Source organism: Misgurnus anguillicaudatus, chromosome 5 (genome assembly GCF_027580225.2).
Source record: "Misgurnus anguillicaudatus chromosome 5, ASM2758022v2, whole genome shotgun sequence".
In the NCBI taxonomy this organism is placed as follows: Eukaryota; Metazoa; Chordata; class Actinopteri; order Cypriniformes; family Cobitidae; genus Misgurnus; species Misgurnus anguillicaudatus.
The window spans coordinates 10,334,446-10,357,026 of record NC_073341.2 but is presented as its reverse complement, the minus strand read 5'-3'; the positions used below and the strand labels follow the sequence as shown (position 1 = coordinate 10,357,026).

At 36.4% G+C, this 22,581-nt stretch overlaps 2 protein-coding genes across 3 annotated transcripts in view; both read right to left on the bottom strand.

The window, feature by feature from the left end:
- The window catches only part of prickle3 (prickle homolog 3), a 42,308-nt gene extending 40,553 nt beyond the window's left edge, over nucleotides 1–1,755 (bottom strand). The window contains exon 1 of the mRNA XM_055168186.2: nucleotides 1,525–1,755. Coding sequence (XP_055024161.2) covers nucleotides 1,525–1,566 — 42 coding nt within the window. The 5' untranslated portion in view covers nucleotides 1,567–1,755. The remainder of the gene's footprint in view (nucleotides 1–1,524) is intronic.
- A 1,576-nt stretch (nucleotides 1,756–3,331) lies between these two features.
- Nucleotides 3,332–22,024, bottom strand: plp2b (proteolipid protein 2b). Of its 2 annotated transcripts, none has more exons than XM_073867508.1 (5): nucleotides 21,674–22,024; nucleotides 6,932–7,087; nucleotides 6,654–6,752; nucleotides 6,474–6,566; nucleotides 3,332–4,451 (listed from the first exon to the last, which is right to left on the bottom strand). In XM_073867508.1, exons 1-5 carry the CDS (start codon nucleotides 21,767–21,769, stop codon nucleotides 4,440–4,442), a joined length of 456 nt encoding a protein of 151 aa, XP_073723609.1. In that variant the 5' UTR covers nucleotides 21,770–22,024; the 3' UTR covers nucleotides 3,332–4,439. The 2 variants fall into 2 exon arrangements, with proteins under 2 accessions (XP_073723609.1, XP_073723608.1); XM_073867507.1 differs by having other exon boundaries at nucleotides 3,332–4,195; nucleotides 21,674–22,023.
- Between the last annotated feature and the right edge of the window lie 557 nt (nucleotides 22,025–22,581).

Sequence of the window (22,581 nt, the reverse complement as noted above, 5' to 3'; positions counted from 1 at the left end):
AACTAAAAGAAATATGTCAAAAAAAGTAAATATGTCAAAAAAAAGCACCGTAAGACTACTAAGAAACGAAAGTCGTGAAAGTATTCAAAGATTAGTTTGAAAGTGAGCATAAATCCAAAGCAATAATTTCCTGTACAGCATCGAGAAACATTCAGTCACCTGAAGGTTTATATGGAAACTGTGATGTCTGTATTGTCTCCCGTCTCTCACGGTGAGACAGGACGACCTTGGGGTGTCTTCCTGTCCACACCCTCAAGGGGAAATTTCCACTTGATTGTTACCATAACAACAGTTACAAGAGGTCAAAAGCTCAAAAGAGTTTTAGAGGTTTCATGAGACCTGCAATCATTGTCCTTGTGTTCAGATCAGCCAGAAAAAAGACGACTATCCTGAATAAGTCTCTTTAAAAACTATGGCACATTGAGGTTTTTAAACGAATACTGGATAAGTTCACAGTTCATCAAGTTAAAGACACCTAACCAAGATTTTGTATAGGAGAAACAATAAAAAAACAAGCATTTTTTTCCTATTATTTCAGTACCTTAACTATATCATGTGGTATACATAGTCTTATACAAATGTATTTGTGCTATGCATGTGGTGCACACATACACTTTACAGAGAAAGCATCTTGTAAAAACAAAAAAGTTTCCTATTGTATTCGTATCCATTCAAACAATCGAATCCAATCAAAACTGTCAGCAGGCATACAGTAAGCATGTCCTGAAGTTTTAGGCTGTGTTTACTTTTTGCCTACTTGCACTTCCCAGGTATTTGAGGAACATTTCCTCAAAGGAAAGCCGTTCCTACAGGAAAGTGAAAATAAAACAAGAGCAATACGAATCGTTTACAATAATATGATCTAAATAATCTGTCCTATATATGTAATCTCATAGATTACACTGCCTAATAAATTATTATTGATAACAAAACTACTGGATCCTAATTGCTAAATTTATGTACTTTCAGTAGAAATGACTTTTGTATCATTTTAGACTTTAAAGTTACAGTGCCAAACACTCATGCAATATATTACAGTATTGTTAAACGGATTCAATCTAATAAACTCACAAAACAACACAAAATGTGTAATTAGCCATTAAAAATGTCCTTTTCACGTCACATGAAAGAATACCCTAAAATGATGTCGTAACCTGCACAGGTAACTGTGACGTAAGCACAAAGCGTCTCACCTCTGCAATGCAATCTTTAAACAGACTGAAAAAATGTCAGGAAAGTAATAAACATCGATAATCACCGATAAAGTAATGTTCACACAACTTAAAACCAAATGTCTAAGCATGTCTGCTAGTTAACTTCATGCTTTGAACTTGCGACATCTCGTCAGGTAAAACGAGTCTGAGAAACAAAAGTAGCCTTTGGTCATCAACATCGCCGAAACATCGGTCGAAATGATGTTTAAACCCTTAAACCATCTTATGTGGGGTTAACTCGCCATGGACAGGCACATAATAGTTTAAAATCGGTGAAGATTATGTGTAAAACAACGGAGGAGCGACTTACCGAGCGATTGGAGCGTCGCTTTTTTGATCCGCGTGCGAACATGTCGGTTGCTTGTGTGTCGCGTGTGGCTTCACACGAATGCTTTCATGACTCCGACGATGTTTCTGAAGGTTTTCTCGGCAACGTCCGCTGTTTTGGCCTGTAAATCTCCAGACTGACAATAACTCTACAAGAGTTAGTCCCATAGAGAGTAACCAGAGGACGGGCTACACCTACAGGATGAGTATCCGAACTGTAGTGTATAAAAGACCCCCCCCCCTCAACATTATTACTGTAGCCTACGTTTACACTATTAGTGTTTGCTTCAATAACTTAATCTAACTGATATTTTTTAAGAAAACTGTACACCCGTGTTTGTGAAGGTTTCCTTTGTTTAAAAGAAGTTTATACATTTATTCATGTTGATGTATGTTGTGTGTTTTGCTTGCTTGTTTGCTTGTTTGTTTTTTATCATATACTATACTGTATTGTATGTTACTGAGCATTTGTATTGATTAGTTATAGGTATACAAACATACACTATTAATTGTATTAATAGCAAGAGCATATAAAAAACTTTCAGAATTTTATTTAGTATTTCTTGTTTGAAACAAAATATAATAACAGTAAAAATATGGTCAAATTACTTTATAAAATTAGAAGTCTTATGTCTAAACTGTTTATTTTATTAAAGAATTATCAGAAGAAAGTAGCATTTTCTATTGATTTTCTATTTACGTTTTCTGTTTATTTAACCAAACAAAACCTTTAAAATAAATCATTACAAAGTTTCTATTTACAGAAAAGCAGAAACCCTGTAAATTATTTTGAAAGTAATCCTTTAAAAATTGTTAAAAGTACTCAAACCATCTTTTGTGATTGCCACTGTAAATTAAGGTAAATTCTGCCATCTAGTGGCAGATATTTATATTATTATAATGAATTTTAGAGAAAATTAGTTGTGGCTAGAAAGTATACAGCTACGCCCCAAATTTCGTGAAATCTCGCCGGATGAGCGCTATTTTCATTCTAATCATATCCACAAACCTAACCCCAAGACAAAGAGTATAGAAGCCTATACTATACTTTATATATTATATTATACTTTATATATTATATTTTATATAAGCCTTCTATACTCTTTGCCCAAGATTTCACGGGAATAGGCCGTTGCTGTATCCTATCTAGCCAGAACCGATGTTTTTCATTCTAATCATACCCCAAACATCTCGCGAGATTTGGCCGTAGCTGTATCCCCTTTAGCCTTTGTCGAGATTTAACAGCATAAACAGTCAAACTCTGACGTAAATGTTTTGTTTGATTTCTACAAATATATTTTTCTAAATGTATATTTTAAATTCGTATTAATTTTGTGTTAATGATATGCAACATTATTAGTAGAAGTGGAAGTTTTGTGACAATCCAGTGGGTGGCGCTGTCTACTACAGATTCGTGGTTAAACACATAATTTGTGAGATACATTTCTGTAACTATTTTCAAACACTTTAAAATAGCATGCAAACAGTGTATGTCAAAGTGTACCTTTCTGAAAATACCTTTCTCAAAATCCATAATTTATAAAACAGAAAAAATTACTAAATTACACCAGATTACACTAAAGGAAAGATGATAATTGGTTACAACTGTCCAAATTCTCCTGAATTTTCTGCTTTCAACAAACAAAAATAATAATCTTTAATGTTTATTATTTATTTGATTTTTGAGAATTCTGAACGGTCACACTTCAATTTAGCATTTTGTTACACTTCATATGACATAATTCATGAATAGGGTTGCATGGAAAAAAGCCATAAAAAAGTAAAACATGTCCAATATATGACTCAGTTTATTTTTAATTTAAAAAAAAGAACACATGTATGGCATTTTTTGAGGTAACATGTTATAATATGTAAGCAGGTTAATGAAAACAAACATATTGTACCAACAAATGAACTGGTATCTGGATGAACTGGTTTGAACTGCTATAATAAATACCTGTTACATAGTAACGTAAAAGATATTAGAGTTAAAATCAGTTCTTTATATTTTAAAATTCACCTGCTAAACACTTACTCTTGACTGCAACTGAGTTGAACAGATCTATAAACTAGATTCATTGAATTGGAACTGAGTCCAATCCCACTTCAAATCTAAAAGTACAGATCAACTTTTACAACTAACTCTACTTTAGGCATAAAATACGTATTAAACATGAGTTACATGGCTATGACTGAATGTTTACACCGTAACAAACTTAATATAAAATGTGTTATTACACAAAAACAGCACCAGACTAAACTAGCTCAAGTTTTCAACATTTGAATGTGGTAATTGTACCTTCATTTAAACTCACTGGGTCAAAATAACAACAAAATAAAAGTATTTTTTTGCAATACCTCTCAATATATATTGCATTTAAAATCAACCAAGGTTACCCAAACCTTGTGATAAATCTTTAGATCACAATGGCTTTCATATTTGGTGGTTCTTCTTACACGTTACAATGCAGCATTTTCCAATTACTTCATGCCATTTTTGCATCAAATTTCCCATGTCTTTCATCGTTCTGGTCTTTAGCTCTTGTTCAGTCTCCGGACGTCTTCCATTTGAACCATTTAAAAATGTATTGTCCATGTTTTGGTTGCTGTTAATGTTGTAGTGAGGGGGGTAGTTTTCACACTCCCTCATCTGTTAAAAAATCAAAAAGGAAACACAAAAAAAGATAGAAAATAAATAATTAGGGACTAGTTAGTTAGGTTAAGTGGTTATAGTTACTTGATGTGAGCAGAGGATCGAAGCTACATTATAAAATGCTTTGTCTGATTAAACTGGCATTATTTTTAGTGGAATAGCAGTGCTAGCCCTGGCATCTCCCCCCAGAATAACTGTTTGGTTCAAATGGCAAATGAAAGTTGTAAATATTCTTTGGACAGCCCTCAGCGACCTGTTTAAAGAGTAACAAGACACTCCATTAGAATATACGACAGCACCTCTAGTGAAAGAGACATATAGCCTAAATGTCTTTGTACTCAAACAACAGACATAAATTGTAATGGGTGAATACATTTACATGTCTGTTAGAAATAGGCACCGGAGAGAGGCTGTCATAGTCTGAGCATTTGAATAACTTTTGATTTCGTAAATGTAGTTTTTAATTTTAAGAGTTAAAAAATTTGGGGGCACAGGAAGATGTTTTAGGCTGGGGTGCTGTGTGTAATCGGCTATGACGTCACCGACATCCAGACTACTTTAAAACGTTAATATCCTCTTTGAATTAATAATAATTGACTCTTTCGTAATAATTAACTCGTACTTTCAGATCGCTGCAATGTTTAAGAGAGCTGTGTTTAGGGCACGGGTGCAGCCCCCGCAACTATCTATACTTCATATTGTCAAAAACTATTTGCACCACATTATTTTGTACATTAACAGGATGCAATAATAAAAGAGTGTAAATGAATATTTTTATTAAAATTATTAAATAGATGCTGCATTATTGGGAAAATTAAAGCCCTCCCTATACCGACCCCAAACCTTACCCAGTAAATACATAATTCTCAATAAACACTCTTTGGGCACTTAATTTACACTATTAGAACATTTTCTTCCTTTTTACTGAAAATAAATGCCTTTTTGATGTGATAGAAACTGAGAGAATTCGAACCAGGGAGATCATGTCAAAAGCCAGATGTACAAAGCCATATGTACCAATGAAGATGTTGAATTTTTTCTTAAGCCTCTATTTAAAAACCAGACAGACCAGACATGCAGAACTAGTATAAATAGCATTTACCAACAAATTATGCGACACTCAACATGACACTTAATATAATTGAACCAAAATTTGTGTTGCAATTACTGTGGGTTCACACCAGCCGCGTTTGAGGCATCAAAATCGTGTCTACCGCGTCTAGTTTGCCGCTTGAACATTTTGAGTTTACTTGCTTTATTCGCGCGTGAAATTCTAGTCATCGAGACATTTGCGTGTGAAATTCGTGTTATAGGAGGGCCTTCCATAGGCTTCTGCGACTCCGCTCGTTTCCTGTAATCACATCACTACTTGAGCAAGCTCCTAATTGGTTTACGCAGCGCGTTTTTCGGCCAAAGTAAAAAATTTTAACTCACGCGTTTGATCCTCAATTTGCGGCATTTGTGCAAACTAGACGCGCGAATGAGGCGGAATTGCGTCTACCGTGCTAAACGCCTCATTCGCGCCGCAAGACCTCCAGATGCGCGTAAATGTGTCTTTACATTGAAATCACTCGCGCTTGACGCCTCTACCGCGGCTGGTCTGAACGCAGCTGTGAATTTAGTGGGTGCTGAAGCACCCCTCGCACCCCTACTTCCTGCGCCCTTGCATGACTCTCTAAAGCCCAATTTATAGTTGTGCGTAAGCTCTATGCTGTAGCTGCGGCGTAGGTTATTCGTAGCCTGTGCGTAGCTCGGCGTAGCCTGATGTGCACCTCGCAAACTTTTTAACAGCGCGTCAGTTCTACGCGGACCTCAAGTGTTGTGATTGGTCCACCAAAACCCCTCCCATCAGGTAAAAAAACTGTATAGCTATAGGTACCCCAATTTTTTTGTGTGTATCTCCATGACAATGTTTGTTGTAACCGTGGTATGAGCAGAATAATTGAGTCCAGTCCTTTGAATTATTTAAAAACAATGCACACTCCGCATCTTGCCGCATTACCACCTTGGGTGTGCATTATTTTCTTATAATTCAATGGCCCGTCATCAATTATTCCTTACTTAATGAATAGAAACGTGTGACAAGTGTTACCATAACATTTGTAATTGCATATGCCTTTGGTTTTATATTTTGAGATTAAATGATGTGTTTAAACAGATTTTGGGTAACTACAATGTTTTCCGTGCGCATCTTGTATATTTTTATCTTGTATATAAATTGCTGATAATGATCTTGTACATCTGTGTTTATGATTAAATACGTGTGCGAAGTCATCTGTGGCTGCAGCTGTGTGCTGCCTGTTGCTCTTGACCTCCAGGAAGATTGTATAAGTATCATAGGCAAACAAAATTCCAGCCAACAGTCCGAACACCTGGGTGAGGAGGTGAACATCATTAATGAACAGGTTACCCAGCAGAATGAAGCATTAGTGACGTTTTGAGGCTGTTTGATGTCTTACCCCACCAGCGATGCGAGCCCCATCCCCAGATCCACCAATTACACAAATCAAAGAGGTTATGAGATACAGGAGTGCACCAATCCCAGCGCGGAACAGGTCCTTAGGGGGGTAAGGGAAAATATGTGCACTTTAAAAAGATTTATGCAATTTTGATCTGCCTACTGGGACCTTTTCATGTTTATTCTAAATAGGACTGAAAGCAAGATTGTTTTTATTACATGACTGGTGTGTGTGTGTGTGTGTGTGTGTGTGTGTGTGTGTGTGTTTTTAATACTTACACTCCAGAGCCAGTTCACAACCTGAATGGATTTGTCCAGCTCCATCATGAAGATAACGAAGAAGACAATGGCAAAGACCATCTCACAGATGGCGACTGCTGAATATCCGCCATACATTGATGCAGCATAACAGATGATGATGATGAAACTGATAAGCTACAAAAAAGAGAAATAAGTGTTTCATGACACCTTAGTGTACAAAGTTGAGTAGAGAACAAAGTTCTGTTAATTCCTTTCTGACATGTCTCAATTTTCACCAATAACCTGAAGCAAACTACACTGAACAAAATTATAAACGCAACACTTTTGTTTTTGCCCCCATTTTTAGAGGTTTTTAAAGAGGTGTTCTCTTCACGGATGAATACCGGTTTTCATAGTACAGGACATTTTAATTACACAGAGATACCGTGATGAGGTCCTGAGGCCCACTGTTGTGCCGTTCATCAACGATCATCACCTCATGCTGGAGCATGATAATGCACGACCCTATGTTGCAAGGATCTGTACACAATTCCTGCAAGCTGAAAAAAAATCCCAGTTCTTGCATGGTCAGCATACTTACCAGACATGTCACCCATTGAGCATGTTTGGGATGCTCTCGAAGGGTGTACACGACACCGCAATCCAGTTCCTGCCAATATCCAGCAACTTCACACAGCAATTGAAGAGGAAGGGACCAACATTCCACAACCCTGATTAACTCAACGCATAGGAGATGTTTAAGGTAAATGATGGTCTGATACTGGCCCCCCGGACCCCTCCCAATGCAGTAAAACTGCACATTGTAAAGTGGCCTATTATAGTGGCCAGCCTAAGGCACACCTGTGCAATAATCATGCAGTCTAATCAGCATGTTAATATGCCACACCTGTGAGGTGGATGGATTATCTCTGCAAAGAAGAAGTGCTCACTAACACAGATTTAGACAGATCTGTGAATAATATTTGAGAGAAACAGGCCTTTTGTGTACATAGAAAGAGTTCAGCTCAAAAATAAATAGGGGCAAGGGCAAAAGTGTATTACTTTACCGGTATAGACAATTTGGCAGATACTACTACTTTTACTGCACTGTCTGTTTCCTTACAAAACATTGTTCACAGAACATACTTTTTTAGTATGTAAAAACAAAGTCATTCCCCAATGCTGACAAATCATCACTACAAACGTCCTACTATACTACCCACAATCCATCTGAACATACCATCTGTTGTAAGAGTCAGTTAACAGCAGAGCTCTGAATTTCTCACATCCTCTAGAGTTTGTGAAGTGTTTTAAACTTTAACTATGTGGGGTGAGGACTGAAGTGAAGAATATAGCACCGGCGTAAACCCCTGACAATTCATGCAGCTCACAACAGAGTGGGATTTGGTCCTAAAGGGCCTCATATGGTTTTAAATCAAGTCTCAAATGACTTAGGGAGGAGATGGCAAATGTGAACATCAAGTTAACTCAACCAAAGCTGTATATATTTACTATACAAAAATTAAACATTGCCAGAAACTTCGAACTACAAGGAAATGTTGACTCTTGATGTGGCATTAGTCAGACTTCAAGGACTTTGACTGTAGCTTATAATTAATGACTCATGGGTTATAAATACCCATGAAAGAAAAAAGAAAGCATGCTAGTTGAAATATCATTACAGATAGAGTTTTAAATAAGCTTCTTCAAATCTACTATCAAGCCAGATTATATTAAAAGATTAAATAAATAGTGTTTTTTACATTTATTTTGTTAACTAGACTTTAACTAAATATAAACAGGGCATCTCCGTGCTCTGTGAATGATTTGTCTCTTCTGCCTACTAACATGTGGATTTTTCCTCTTTTATCTCCCTAATCTGATGACTAGTAATTTGCACCTCTCCTCAACAGGCATGACATAATTCATGTGTGATATGAGTAACATGCCAGTGTCAGTATCAGATGGGTCATGTGCCAAAATTTTTGTCCAACAGTGAGTATAAACCATTTTAACCAACTATTTTAAGTTTTGACCTGTGAAAACTTATTAAAACAAGCTGAAATGGTTTAACTTATATTTTAAAGTTACTTTAAAGGAATAGTCTAGTCATTTTCAATATTAAAATATGTTATTACCTTAACTAAGAATTGTCGATACATCCCTCTATCATCTGTGTGCGTGCACGTAAGCGCTGGAGCGCGCTGCGACGCTTCGATAGCATTTAGCTTAGCCCCATTCATTCAATGGTACCATTTAGAGATAAAGATAGAAGTGACCAAACACATCAACGTTGTTCCTATTTAAGACGAGTAGTTATACAAGCAAGTTTGGTGGGACAAAATAAAACGTAGCGCTTTTCTAAGCGGATTTAAAAGAGGAACTATATTTTATGGCGTAATAGCACTTTTGGGAGTACTTCGACTCGGTGCAGAAACACCCTCCCTCTCCCATTATGAGAGTGAGAAGGGGAGCGGACTTTTCAGGCGAGTCGAAGTACTCTCAAAAGTGCTATTACGCCATAAAATATAGTTCCTCTTTTAAATCCGCTTAGAAAAGCGCTACGTTTTATTTTGTACCACCAAACTTGCTCGTATAACTACTCGTCTTAAATAGGAAAAACGTTGATGTGTTTGGTCACTTCTAACTTTATCTCTAAATGGTACCATTGAATGAATGGGGGCTAAGCTAAATGCTATCTAAGCGTCGCAGCGCGCTCCAGCGCTTACGTGCACGCACACAGATGATAGAGGGATGTATCAACACTTCTTAGTTAAGGTAATAACATATTTTAATATTGAAAATGAGTAGACTATTCCTTTAACTTAATAATTATGTTGATTTGACAAAAATGCTGCTTTTACGGTGTACTTTTGCCGCCTCAGTGATAGGGTAGAGCACTTGAAACATGGAAACTGGTGGGGGCAATTGTGTCTTGTAAGCTTTAAACACATTTGGCGAATTAAGTCATTTCTTCTCCTTATCTGGGAAAACCCTTTGTGTGGTGTCCACTTCCTGCAGTGCCCTTAAAGTGCGAAACCGTTACTTTGAATTTGCGTTAAGTGTTAGATTGTAAATTTCCTGTTTGCCATCAACAATGTTGTTACCATGGTCCCTTAACCAGACACAAAATCTGCATAGAATATGGTAGAAGTATGTGGCAAGAACAGAATTTTTAACCACATTATGAAATATGATTTGATCTGTTTTTGAATGCCAAACGTGCACTGATTTTAACAGGCAAAATTTTGAATGCACCTAAACATTGTTATTTTCAGCCAGAAACTCTTCATTTTTCAAAATGTATTGTGTCTAAAGCAGTAGTAAAAAAATCTAAACTCAAATCACACCCACTGTAGTCAGTGCAACCAGGGTAATAACAGTTAAAGTCCAATGTCCAATGTCTATTATTACCCAGAACCAAATCAACTGTAAACCTAAACCATTTTTAGCACACACTGTTTTCATTTCTTCATTCACCATTGCTAAAAAGAAAGAGAAATGCATTTTTTCCATCAGGGTAGCCAGTAAAAACATCTTATCGAACTATGCTATTGAAGTGAAGCCAGCATTGGGGCACACAGATATATTTCTGCCAGCACAACGACTGCTGTTTGGCTTTAATCTACTAAGGGGCCGTTGACACAATAATGTCATCAACAAAAACTTGATGTGGTTTAACTGTTCGTTTACACAACAACGCTGTTTTGATGTCCCCGAATGCGCAAACTTTTGAAGACATTCACGTTTTGGAAACTACGCCTTGTGTGAACTACGTAAATGTCAATCTATGATAACTGTGACGTCATGGGTATGTGTTCAGTCTATAGACAAGTAAAACAACAATGGCGGCCAACTAGGTGTTTTTACTGCTCAAGATACAGAGTTAATTAAGCTTCTCCAACAAAATTTTGGAGTATTAAAGAGGACCAATGGTCCGATTCACGTTTTATATTTCCTTTGGTGTGTAAGTGTGCATTAGTACATGTTAACGATATGTCAAAAGGTACAAACCCCAAGGTAAACAATGATGCGAGTTATCGTTTCCAACGTAAATCTCTTTTCAGTGTCACGTGATATAAGTCTTTCTCTACACTCTCCAAGTAGCCTCCAGTAAAATTCACGTAAAAAAACATAGTGTTCGCTCTCACGTCCACATTTGAGAAAGTGGAGGAAATGACGTATGCCGTAAAGCAGATCTTTGTGCTTGGGTTACTACCCGAAACGCCAAGTTTAAAAGTATGAGTAAAAGCAAAACATACCTGTCAGGCTATGGTAGACATGTCATTCAACCTATTTTAAGTCGATGTACCATCACAAGGGTCTTGAAAATATATTATGAAGGTTGACAAACTACAAAGTGTCACTTTAAACAAAACTGCTCGATGCTTTGCTGTCTTAATTGTTGTTGAAATGTATCGCTATGTGGAGAATGCGTGTAGTGTTTCTTTACAAAGTAACATTTGCATGTACTGGCCTGGCACACATAATTAGGGCTGGGTAGTGGGTATTGGCAAGGGCCTCATGATTCTAAAACATGCCACGATACATGATGCATGATACAATGTAACGCGATACAATACAATATGTTTCATGCTACGGTACATTGAAATACTTTTTCTTTTTTTATTAAAAATGTAAAAAAAAATAAAGCTGAATTTTTTTTTTTTACTTTTTTTAAAGCAAAAGTGCTTCCACACGTCGGCTTTGAAAGTTGCTGCCGTTTTTACATTTTATGCCATTTTCTCATTCCCGCTAACTTCTGAGACATTGGCCAAATGGCCGTATATGACAGACAACTAGACAGCGACAAGTACAGCAGCGGCGGAGGAAGTCGTTTTACGCACACAGAGGGATGTGATTGTTTTTTAAAATATCGAAAGTAGAGATTGAAATACCGATACACTAACGTGAAAAAAAATCACGATAGTTAGCCGTATCGATATTTTTGCACTATAATTATATATATAATTTTTAGACGTTATGGCAGATCCATGTAAATGCGTATCATTTTGAACTGTGTTGTTGTTTGTACGTGAAATTTTAGCGCAAAGGATAAACTTTTGGTTTTTACTACTTCGTTGTTGTGTAAACATAGCTTAAGTTTGCCAAATGTGTGACACTACAGGCTCAGTTTTCACACAGTGGTGCTAATGCCCATCTGCTTAGATTCAACATGACGCCACAATCATCTGTCAGAAAGCTAACAGAGGCTTCAATGCCCTCCCATAGTAAGGGCTCATTATTAGTGCCACTTGTATCCCTAAGATTTACTAATATAATTAGACCTACATAAACAAATAAACTTTCAATGTATTCTGTAATGTTTGTTTTTCATTGGACCATGAGCCAATTTGCATTTCCACATTCACCCCCATTACATTTTAATGACCCAGAAAATTTTTAATTGTAACAGGGTTGCAAATTAATTGTATTAGTTTCATTTTTATTTATAAATGATATAATATAATTTATAATGTGCGAATTATTGCAAGACACACATGCTGGGTGTCACAACAGTTATTTATTCAAATTCAAAGTATTTGAATACCAAACTTTTAATGTTTTCATAAAAACGTTTTTAATAATGTAGCATAATGGATAGGCTTGGGAGAATAACTGAATAACTGTTGGTACCTTGGTACTTTTATTTAGGATTGTGGGTGTATCTGTTTCTCATTTATTATCTCTTATTATTATATTCTCAGTTGTTATACGGTTTTAATATATTATTGTTTCAGAAGATGAACTATATTTATTAAAATATTAATAATTTTAATGCTCTAGGTCACTTCAAAGTAAGTTCAATCTAGCTAACCTCCTATGTTAAGCCTACTGAGTTACACCAGGCCAGAAAAGGAGAGTCATTCTGCCTGTGGAGGGGCGAGAAGCAGAGCGGGGCAATGTGATGTCATCAGTCACCACTCCCTCACACACATGTATCAATGCTTTATGAGTTGCGGGGACTGGCACAAGCTGCCTCTTTAAGCCTCACGGGCAAAATGAGCTCCACCCGGCGCACACAATGAAGCTCTATTTAGGATCCCAGCACTGGCCCTTTAAGAACACCCACTACTGAGGGCTCTAAACTGAAAAGGATCAGGGGGTAAATAAGGAAACACCAAAAATAAAAACAACTACAAGAATATACCCAAAGTGACACTTCTTGAAACACTAAGAACACTTGCATATCCAACATAAACATGAGAAGAAATGAATGATAAAACTGTGCAAAGCGTATAACAGAAATATTCAAATCATCTGGCAAAGATGTGCATTCTCAAACTCAGCCTTGACGCCTACAACAACTTTTTTCATGCCGCACTATCTACAGCAGAGCCATTTAATACATTCTTGCATGCATTACATTTTTTCATCCAAATGTAGAAAGAAATGCATTTAAACAGCATGTCGCTTATGTAAAACCAGCCTCTGTAAATGGCCCAGCATGCATGGTTACTTATAACATGCAGCGTGGCAATTGCTATGACCCTCCATGTTTTTTTTTTATTTTTTTTTTATTTTATTTATTTATTTGACAGGGACAGTGTACATTAATTAACATTTCTGTAAATGCACCAGAATTAGCCAAGAGGCTATTTTTCATCCGTTGTCCCTGGACAGATCTTAAAATTGTCTTCCTAAAAACACAATATAGAATTTACAAAAACAATACAAATAATAAAAACAATAAAACAGCTAAAAATACATCAAATCCTAATACTAAATACAATTTACTATAAAATAAACAGCAGATAGGGTTGAGGGAAAATTCCTGTTCTTAATAATGCTGACATGTCTGATGTGTTAAAAACCAGTTTTTTAAGTGTTTTTTAAACAAAGTGTATGTAGTAAGCTCTCTGATGTTCTGAGGTACAGAGTTCCATTCCTTTGCTGCTGTAACTGAAAAGGCACTCTGCCCAAATACACTTTTCCTTAGAGGAACAACACAGTCTCCTCGGACCGACCCTCGTGTTACTCTCAGTGTTGTATTTTTAATATTTACAAACTGACTAAGTGGTGGAGATGACAGACCATGGATTATTTTATATAACAAACAAAGGTTTGAATACTTAATGACATTTTCATAACTTAAAAACTTATGCTTTTGTAAAATAGGACAATGATGATATCGTAATGGTTTTTTATCCACAATTTTGATTGTCTGTTTGTAAAGTGACTCCAAGGATTTTAGTGTTGTTTTATTTGCCTGTGACCATGTTGTAAGACAATAAGTGATGTGAGACATAACCATACTGTACATGAACATTTTAGCTGCCTGAAGTGACAAGTTTGATCTTATGAACCTAAAATTTGCTATATTAAATTTAACTCGATTGGCAACCTTTTTTATCTGTGATTTAAAAGTTAGTTTAGAGTCTATTATGATACCTAAGTATTTAAATTCTGACACAACTTGTATTCTTTTCCCTGCCACATAAATATCTGCCTGATTATTTACAATGTTTGATTTAGAAAAAAACATTGAAACCGTTTTGTTTACATTAAGTTGCAAGCAGGATTGATTCAGCCATTCCGAAACTTGGGCCATTGACTGTGTAAGTTTTTCAGCAACTTGTTTTGAGTTTTTACCATGAGTATAAATGACTGTATCATCTGCGTACATCTGAATATAAACGTCTGTACAAACTGATGGGAGATCATTTATGTAAAGTGAAAATAGCAATGGCCCCAAAATAGAACCTTGAGGAACCCCTGTGGACATGACGAGGGGTGGTGAGTGGTAGTCACTGATCCTAACTGACTGTGAGCGATTCGATAGATATGATTCCATCCATTTTATTACATCTGAGGAAAAATTAAATTTGCTTAACTTGATTAATAATGTTTTATGATTCACAGTGTCAAAAGCTTTTTTTAGATCGAGAAACACAGCTCCAACCACGCCACCTCTATCCAGTAAATGTTTGATGTTTTCTATGAGGAAACAATTAGCAGTTTCTGTGGAGTGTTGAGCTCTAAAACCAAATTGCATTGGATGAAGTGAGAATTTAGTAGTATTAAAATGTGTTGTTATTTGTTGTGAAATTAGTCTCTCAGCAACTTTTGACACTTTAGATATAATTGCTAATAGGTCTGTAATCCACTGTCATTGAATCTCCATTTTTGAGGATTGGAACAATAGCGGCTGACTTCCACGCACTTGGAAACACTGCCTCAGTAAAGGAAAGATTGACAATTTTGGTTACTGGTGCAGATAATGTGTTTAATGTTTAGAGGTGGGTGTGTCCGGGTATGTTTTGTGCATTCATGCTTGCACGACCAAATTTATCTCTTGAATACGAGTAATGCCCTCCTGATACCTGCAGTGGATTGCATGGTTTTATGAGCAAAATTCAGACATTTCAAGAAATGCTGACATTGCATTTTAACAGAAACAGAAACTAGGCATAAGTTTCTTAACACATGGCTTAGAAGAATTATCCAAGGTTTATTCAAAAAATTTCGGGTTAGACAATTTTTGTGTTTTCATGTGGTTTTTACAGTTTTTTACTATAGTTTTTTGTTTAACAGCTATGTATATTAGCCATATTAAAAATTTGCTAGTGTAGGCGATATCATCGGACGCACGTGCGTTTTCTTGGTTACGCATCTGGACGGAACTTTACTTCCGGTTTCGGTTTGTTTAATGGTCTGATTAGTAACTAAAATGAACTCTGGAACAAACACCTCATCGAAAATAACAAATGTTTCGGTTTCCTAAAGACGAGGGTAGACGACGATCATGAATCACCACTATGTGAAGGGAGGTTTGGCAGTCGATCTGTAGTTAATATTGTATACATTATAGTACATATTTTAAACATCAAAGTTAGCTCTGTGTAATTTTTATACGCTTTAGCTATGAAATATGAACTACGATAATCTACTTGTTGTTTAATTTGCTTGTTATTTGAAAAATCTACTCTAAAAGTACTTTGTTGTTATGGATTCTTAGCGGAGTTTACCAGAAGTTACGTGTGCTCCACAAAAGCCGTTTGTTTATGTTGTTACTGCTAAAACCGTCTATATACCATTTTATTACATTATAATTTATTTATAAGGACAAAAAATTTGCAATAATACTACTATATACTCTTGAGCCCGACTGATTTATCCTTTTGTTGATTTTATAGGCCGATATAAACTTGTCGTCGCAGATATATCTGTATCGGCGTATATGCCGCAGATATGCAGCCGATATAAACATTTTTTACAGAACACAGATAAATGCTTGTAAGTGAGGTAAGCACTTGTTTGTCCAGCAGAGCGCTTTCAATTGTTTGCTACTGGCGAACCAGATCACTCACTGTAGTGACACCAGCCAACCGTCAGTCAGTGGTCTCTTGTTCAGGCGGTGACAGACAAGCAGTCAAGCGGTTTCTTCACAACATTTACACCTGATTTTAAGATGTGTTTTTGTCGATCGTATTAAAAGTGGACGAGACAGACACTAATCTAAAATATAAAGTAGGGCTGTGCAATTAATCGTTTTTGATTTTCAATGTAAATTTTTGATTCAAACAATTACAGAAACAAGATAATTGAGGTAAAACTATTATTGTGCGATTAAGATATAAATTGCGTGCTGCTGGACAGGTGTGTGTTTTGAAGGCACTGCTGCTTTGACACATATTGCAACACTTACTTAAGAAAACAGTTAAAAATGTTTACTCATTCTGAATAATCAAGTTAATTGTTAAACACCCTGCCTATATTACATATCTTTATCACGTCATTATAAGTGTTTGATTACCACATTTGAGTGATCATTACAAAAAAATGTGTTTATGTATGTGGGTCATTCTACAAAAAAGGTGGAAATGCTTGTCCCTTGCTTTTGCAGACCCCTTAATCATTTAATTTGACCCAATAATCCCATAATGATATATTTAATAAAGATAGACTGTCCTTAACATGTTGAAATGTGTACTTATTATGTAAAACCATGTTTTTTATAAAACAAATCTAATTTACATTTACCTTTAACTCTGTATGAATTTACTACAACACCGAAATGGTAAAAATACACTATTAATATGAATAATATCAAATAAAGATTTGTCCCCCAAATTTATGTCATGTTACCCTACCCAAACACTTTTATTTTGAAACAATGCATCAGCTCTTTAAAGTTTTTCATGGGTCAAGAGGTCAGTGGAAGAAGTGCAGTGGAGGAAGGCAAAAGGTTTGTGGGATGTCTCACCTTATTTGTCTTAAATATCATGATATATCTAAGAATTTTGAGATAAGATTTTTTGGATGACTCTTTTTTATAGCTGGGAGTGTTAAGATCTTTACATAAAAATACATTATACTGAATAAACATGTGATTGTTACATCTATGATGAAATAGCACATGGCTAATGGCAGTCCTTTTGTTAAAATGTTAGTTTTTCCTGTAAATTTTCATTGGTGTTACCATAATTGTTGTTACTGTCATTGGTGTTACTTCTCTAATAAGTACTTCCTAAGCTCTATTCCTTTAACTGACCAACATAAAAGCATAAAAACAAAACAAGATGGAAAAATGTTTAAGTTTATAAGTTTTATTATATTCATTATCTATTATTATATTCTAATTTTGTCAGGTATTGAAGATACAATGTCATGGGTCCTTTATTAAAATGTATTAAAAGTTAAAAATAGATTAAGCTCCCTATTTTGCGGATTCATAGATTTGACAAGTTAATTAAAGGAATATTCCATTTTCTTAAAAGAAAAATCCAGAAAATTTACTCACCACCTTGTCATCCAAAATGTTGATGTCTTTCTTTGTTCAGTCGAGAAGAAATTATGTTTTTTGAGGAAAACATTTTTCTCATTTTAATGGACTTTAATAGAGCCCAACATTTAATACTTAACTCAACACTTAACAGTTTTTTTCAACGGAGTTTCAAATGACTATAAACGATCCGAAACAAGGCATAAGGGTCTTATCTAGCGAAACGATTTTCATTTTTTACATGAAAAATAAAAAATATCCACTTTTAAACCACAACTTCTCGTCTAGATCCAGTCGTGATGCGTCAGCGTGACCCCACGCAATACGTCATGATGTCAAGAGGTCACAGAGGACGAATGCGAAACTCCGCCCCAGTGTTTACAAGTATGTTGAAAGAGGACCGTTCCTACGTTGTTGTATGTCAACTGATACTAATTAATGTCTTTGTGTCAGGTTATTGTTTACAATGGTCCACAAATTTGCGTTTTATATATGTAACACGTGACCTCCCTACGTCACTACGCATTTACGTTAGGTTGTGCTGGACCGGACCTAGACGAAAAGTTGGGGTTTAAAAGAGCATATTTTTTATATTTCTTGTCAAAAATGACAATCGTTTCGCTAGATAAGACCCTTATGCCTCGTTTGGGATCGTTTATAGTCATTTGAAACTCCGTTAAAAAAAAAACTATTAAAGGGAAATTCTGCCTTGAAATGATCCTAGGGTTAATAACAAACGTGTACCGAGTTCGACCGTTCACTCGAGTTTGTTTTCATGCTAGTCTAACGTGACCAGTGTTATTGCTAAATGCAAATTAGCATGTTATGGTAGCCTTCGGGGCATCAGTGCATTAAAAACGAAATCGCTATGTCTATACTACTAATAATGCTCAAAATAACCCCACACTTACACTGCAGCACAACGAGGGTCTCCACATGCAAACCGAAGCATCGAGAACTTTGCAAGTGTACAGGCAGTCCACCAAATAGAAACATCCACCGTACACGTCTGGACCACACATCCACGCGGGCGCCACCCCGGGAAAACCAAACTCTCGCGTGAAACGTTGTTGCCCTGAACAGGTGTTGTGCTTTCACGCGAGAGTTCGGTTTTCCCGGGATGGCGCCCGCGTGGATGTGTGGTCCAGACGTGAACGGTGAATGTTTCTTTTTGATAAACTGCCTGTACACTTGCGGGGTTCTCGATGCTTCGGTTTGCATGTGGAGACCCTCGTTGTGCTGCGGTGTGGGTGTGGGGTTATTTTGAGCATTATTAGTAGTATAGACATAGCGATTTCGTTTTTAATGCACTGATGCCCCGAAGGCTACCATAACATGCTAATTTGCGTTTAGCAATAACACTGGTCACGTTAGACTAGCATGAAAACAAACTCCAGTGAACGGTCGAACTCGGTGCACGTTTGTTGTTGGCCCTGGGATCATTTCAAGGCGGAATTTCCCTTTAAGTGTTGAGTTAAGTATTAAATGATGGGCTCTATTAAAGTCCATTAAAATGAGAAAAATCCTGCAATGTTTTCCTCAAAAAACATAATTTCTTCTCGACTGAACAAAGAAAGACATCAACATTTTGGATGACATGGTGGTGAGTAAATTATCTGGATTTTTCTTTTAAGAAAATGGAATATTCCTTTAATGCTATTATAGAAGTTTTGGGTATTTTGAAAGAAGTTCATTTGAGCAGATTTCCATCACCCGAATTCCACCTTTTCTGTAGAATGACCCATGTACAATATATTCTGTTAATGTATTTAGTATATTCTATGTACAGTACAGTCAAACGTTTGGGCACACTGACCAGTACTGTAGTATATAATATACTGTAGTATTTGTATACTGTACTATATATTATACTTATAAAGAATATCGGCAGATATATTGTTATCAGACTTGTTTTTACTCCCTAATATCTGTATCAGTGTCGGCTCAAAAAAAAGAAAAACATAGGTCGGGCTCTAATATATTCTATACTATAAACCAGGGTGTCTCCAAAGTGGTGCCCAACAAGTCAAATAAAATAGAATCAAAGAGGTAAAACACAGAAGTTTTGAGTAGACTATATTAAAAAGTAGCCCACCATATTGTTTTATCCATTGTGGAGACCCCTGCTATAAACTATAATTATACATTTAATAGGGGTGGGCCGATCCGATATTCAGTATCGATATTAGACCGATATTGCCGAAAATGGCCGGATCGAATATTGTAGAAGTCGGGGAGTACAATCTGATCCGCTACCAACACGGACCTGAACTGTCATGGCAACTTGGCATAAAGCGCGACTTGCTGAGCAACATGAATTTGCACAAAGTTGCACTTTAAATTGTTAATTTTGTTTCATTTTGCATTTTGTGCTGACTAACTAAAAATGTTGCTACTATTCTGTTTGAAACATTTAAATAAACATGAAGCAGCAGTCTTGCACAATGTTTCATTGAGTCTTGAATTTGACCAGTCATTTGTTGCACAGTAAAACGTTTGAGTTCTGTAGCTCCGTTTTAAGCATGATGCTTTTTGTAGGGCTAACACATATATTATTTGCAGCTTAATTAATTAAAAGGGTGATAGAGATGGTATTGGATCGATATCGGCAGATACTCAAGGTTGTGGTATCGACATCGGTATCAGACATGAAAAAGTGGTATCGTCCCAGTCCTAACATTTAAAGGGGCCATGACACAAGACTTTTTTAAGATGTCAAATAAATCTTTGGTGTCCCCAGAGCACATATGTGTAGTTTTAGCTAAAAAAATCCATATAAATAATTCATTATAACATGTTAAAATTGCCGCTTTTTAGGTGTGTGCAAAAATGTGCCGTTTTGGGTGTGTCCTTTAAAATGCAAATGAGCTGATGAAATTCAAACACTGATCACAATGATGGTGGTTTGTTGCAATTAAAACTCAATTGTGCTTTTCTCTGCACTAAATGGCAGTGCTGTGGTTGGATAGTGCAGATTAAGGGGCCCTATTATTATAATAAGAGCTCCTTATGACATCACAAGGAGAGCCAAATTTCAACTACCTATTTTTTTCATGCGCTTGTAGAGAATGGTTTACCAAAACTAAGTTACTGGGTTGATCATTTTCACATTTTCTAGGTTGATAGAAGCATTAGGGACCCAATCATAGCACTTAACTCTTTCCCCGCCAGCGTTTTTTTAAAAAGTTGCCAATTATCTTCATGAACCATGATCTTTACTTAATATCCAAATAATTTTGGCATTAAAAAAAAGAATCACTTTGACCCATACACTGTATTGTTGGCTATTGCGACTTGGTTTTGTGGTCCAGTGACACGTATTACATAAATTTGACTTGCCAGTATATTCAAACTTATATTTTCTACAACTTTCAATTTCGTGGATTTAAAAAAACTACAACAGAGAGAAGACCCTCCTCAATCTTTCCAGCAGATGGATGAAAACTCGTGCCCTTTGACCTTACAGCATTAAGTCAGCACATGGACAACATTCCAGTCCACCTCCTACCAACATACAGCACGCACTTGTATAGCGCACGCACTTGTGATGGGAGGCATTTCATTCAACACTATTCATTTCTTGCCACTACTGTTGTTACTACCCAGTAGGCATACTTCAAAATTCAATGATGTAACGTTTTGCATTGCTGCATAATGTACAAGCTACAATTCAGTCAAACTGTTTGTTATTGGATATACTGTAGCACTGTGCCACGCACATGCAGGCAAGGACGCTGCCAGTGTGACATAAAATGACAAACTTTTTCCTATATGCGTAACAGAAAAAAAATTCACAGTCCAACGTTGTTGTTATAGCTAAAAACATATTTAACATTAAAGTAATACATTTGCTTTCTCTATGACTCGTGTATATGAATCAACAGGTGAATTATGTTGATTAAATAAGTGAGGCGCCATGGCAACATTCATTTTACTTCACGCCTCCGCATTTATCACACTTTCAGAGAAAAAACTGACACTTTACTCACAGCACTGTTAAAACGTTAAACACAACTTAACGTAAAATAAAAGTCATTTTGATGTCTACAACTTACTATTTCAGCGGCAAGTATCGTCCCTTTTCGAGTACGCACATAACTCTTCAGTCTCTCCAAGCAGCTTGCAAAAGGAGTCGCGTCTGTTTCTGCCATTCTGCGGATGTTTTCTTAATAAATAAACTTCTTTACAGTACTCCCGTGAGCAGACGTTCACTGAGTTATCGGTTTATATTCGGTCAACTTTGACGTAACCGAGTCTTGGGACGTACTTCCTGCTGGCGCCGAGTGCTAAAATAAGCAAATAGTTGGTGCGGTAACGGAGCAACAGTAAGTTACAGTGAAGAGAACGCAGCGACTGTGTGTTGGGCGTTGCCTTCATAACTCTCTCGTGTCTCGTCTCTTTTAAGGTAAATCATGGAGAAGGAATGAAAGTTTAGTCGCTAGAGGGAGACATACACAGCTCACGAAAACTAACCACAGTTTTACTATGGTATTTGTAGTAAAACCACAGTAGCCACAGGTGTTATAATGAAAACAGTTTTTTAAAGCTGAGCACAAAATTTAATTTCTGCCATGGTTACCCTGTAGAAGAAGATTAGTGGGGTGAACTGAAGATAAGAGTGGATTTGGGTATTTAAAGGTTCTGGAGAGATTCGGTATGGATGAAGCATCTCTAGCCGTTTCTCAATCCGAAGGCTGCAGCCTCCGGAGGTCGCATTTCAAGACTACGTCATCAAGTCTTATATCAGATTTTAACAATTATAAAATTATAATTATTCTTAGTTAATCGTAAATTGTTATAATATTTGCTTATGACTTGCGAATGTAATGCTCAGTTAACTAAATTAATACAGACCTGATGACGTATGCATATGCGACCTCCGCAGGCTGCAGCCTTCGGATTGAAAAAACGGCCTCTTTCTGATTTCTTGTCACGTATTCTCCAGACTCATCGGGCGTTTTTC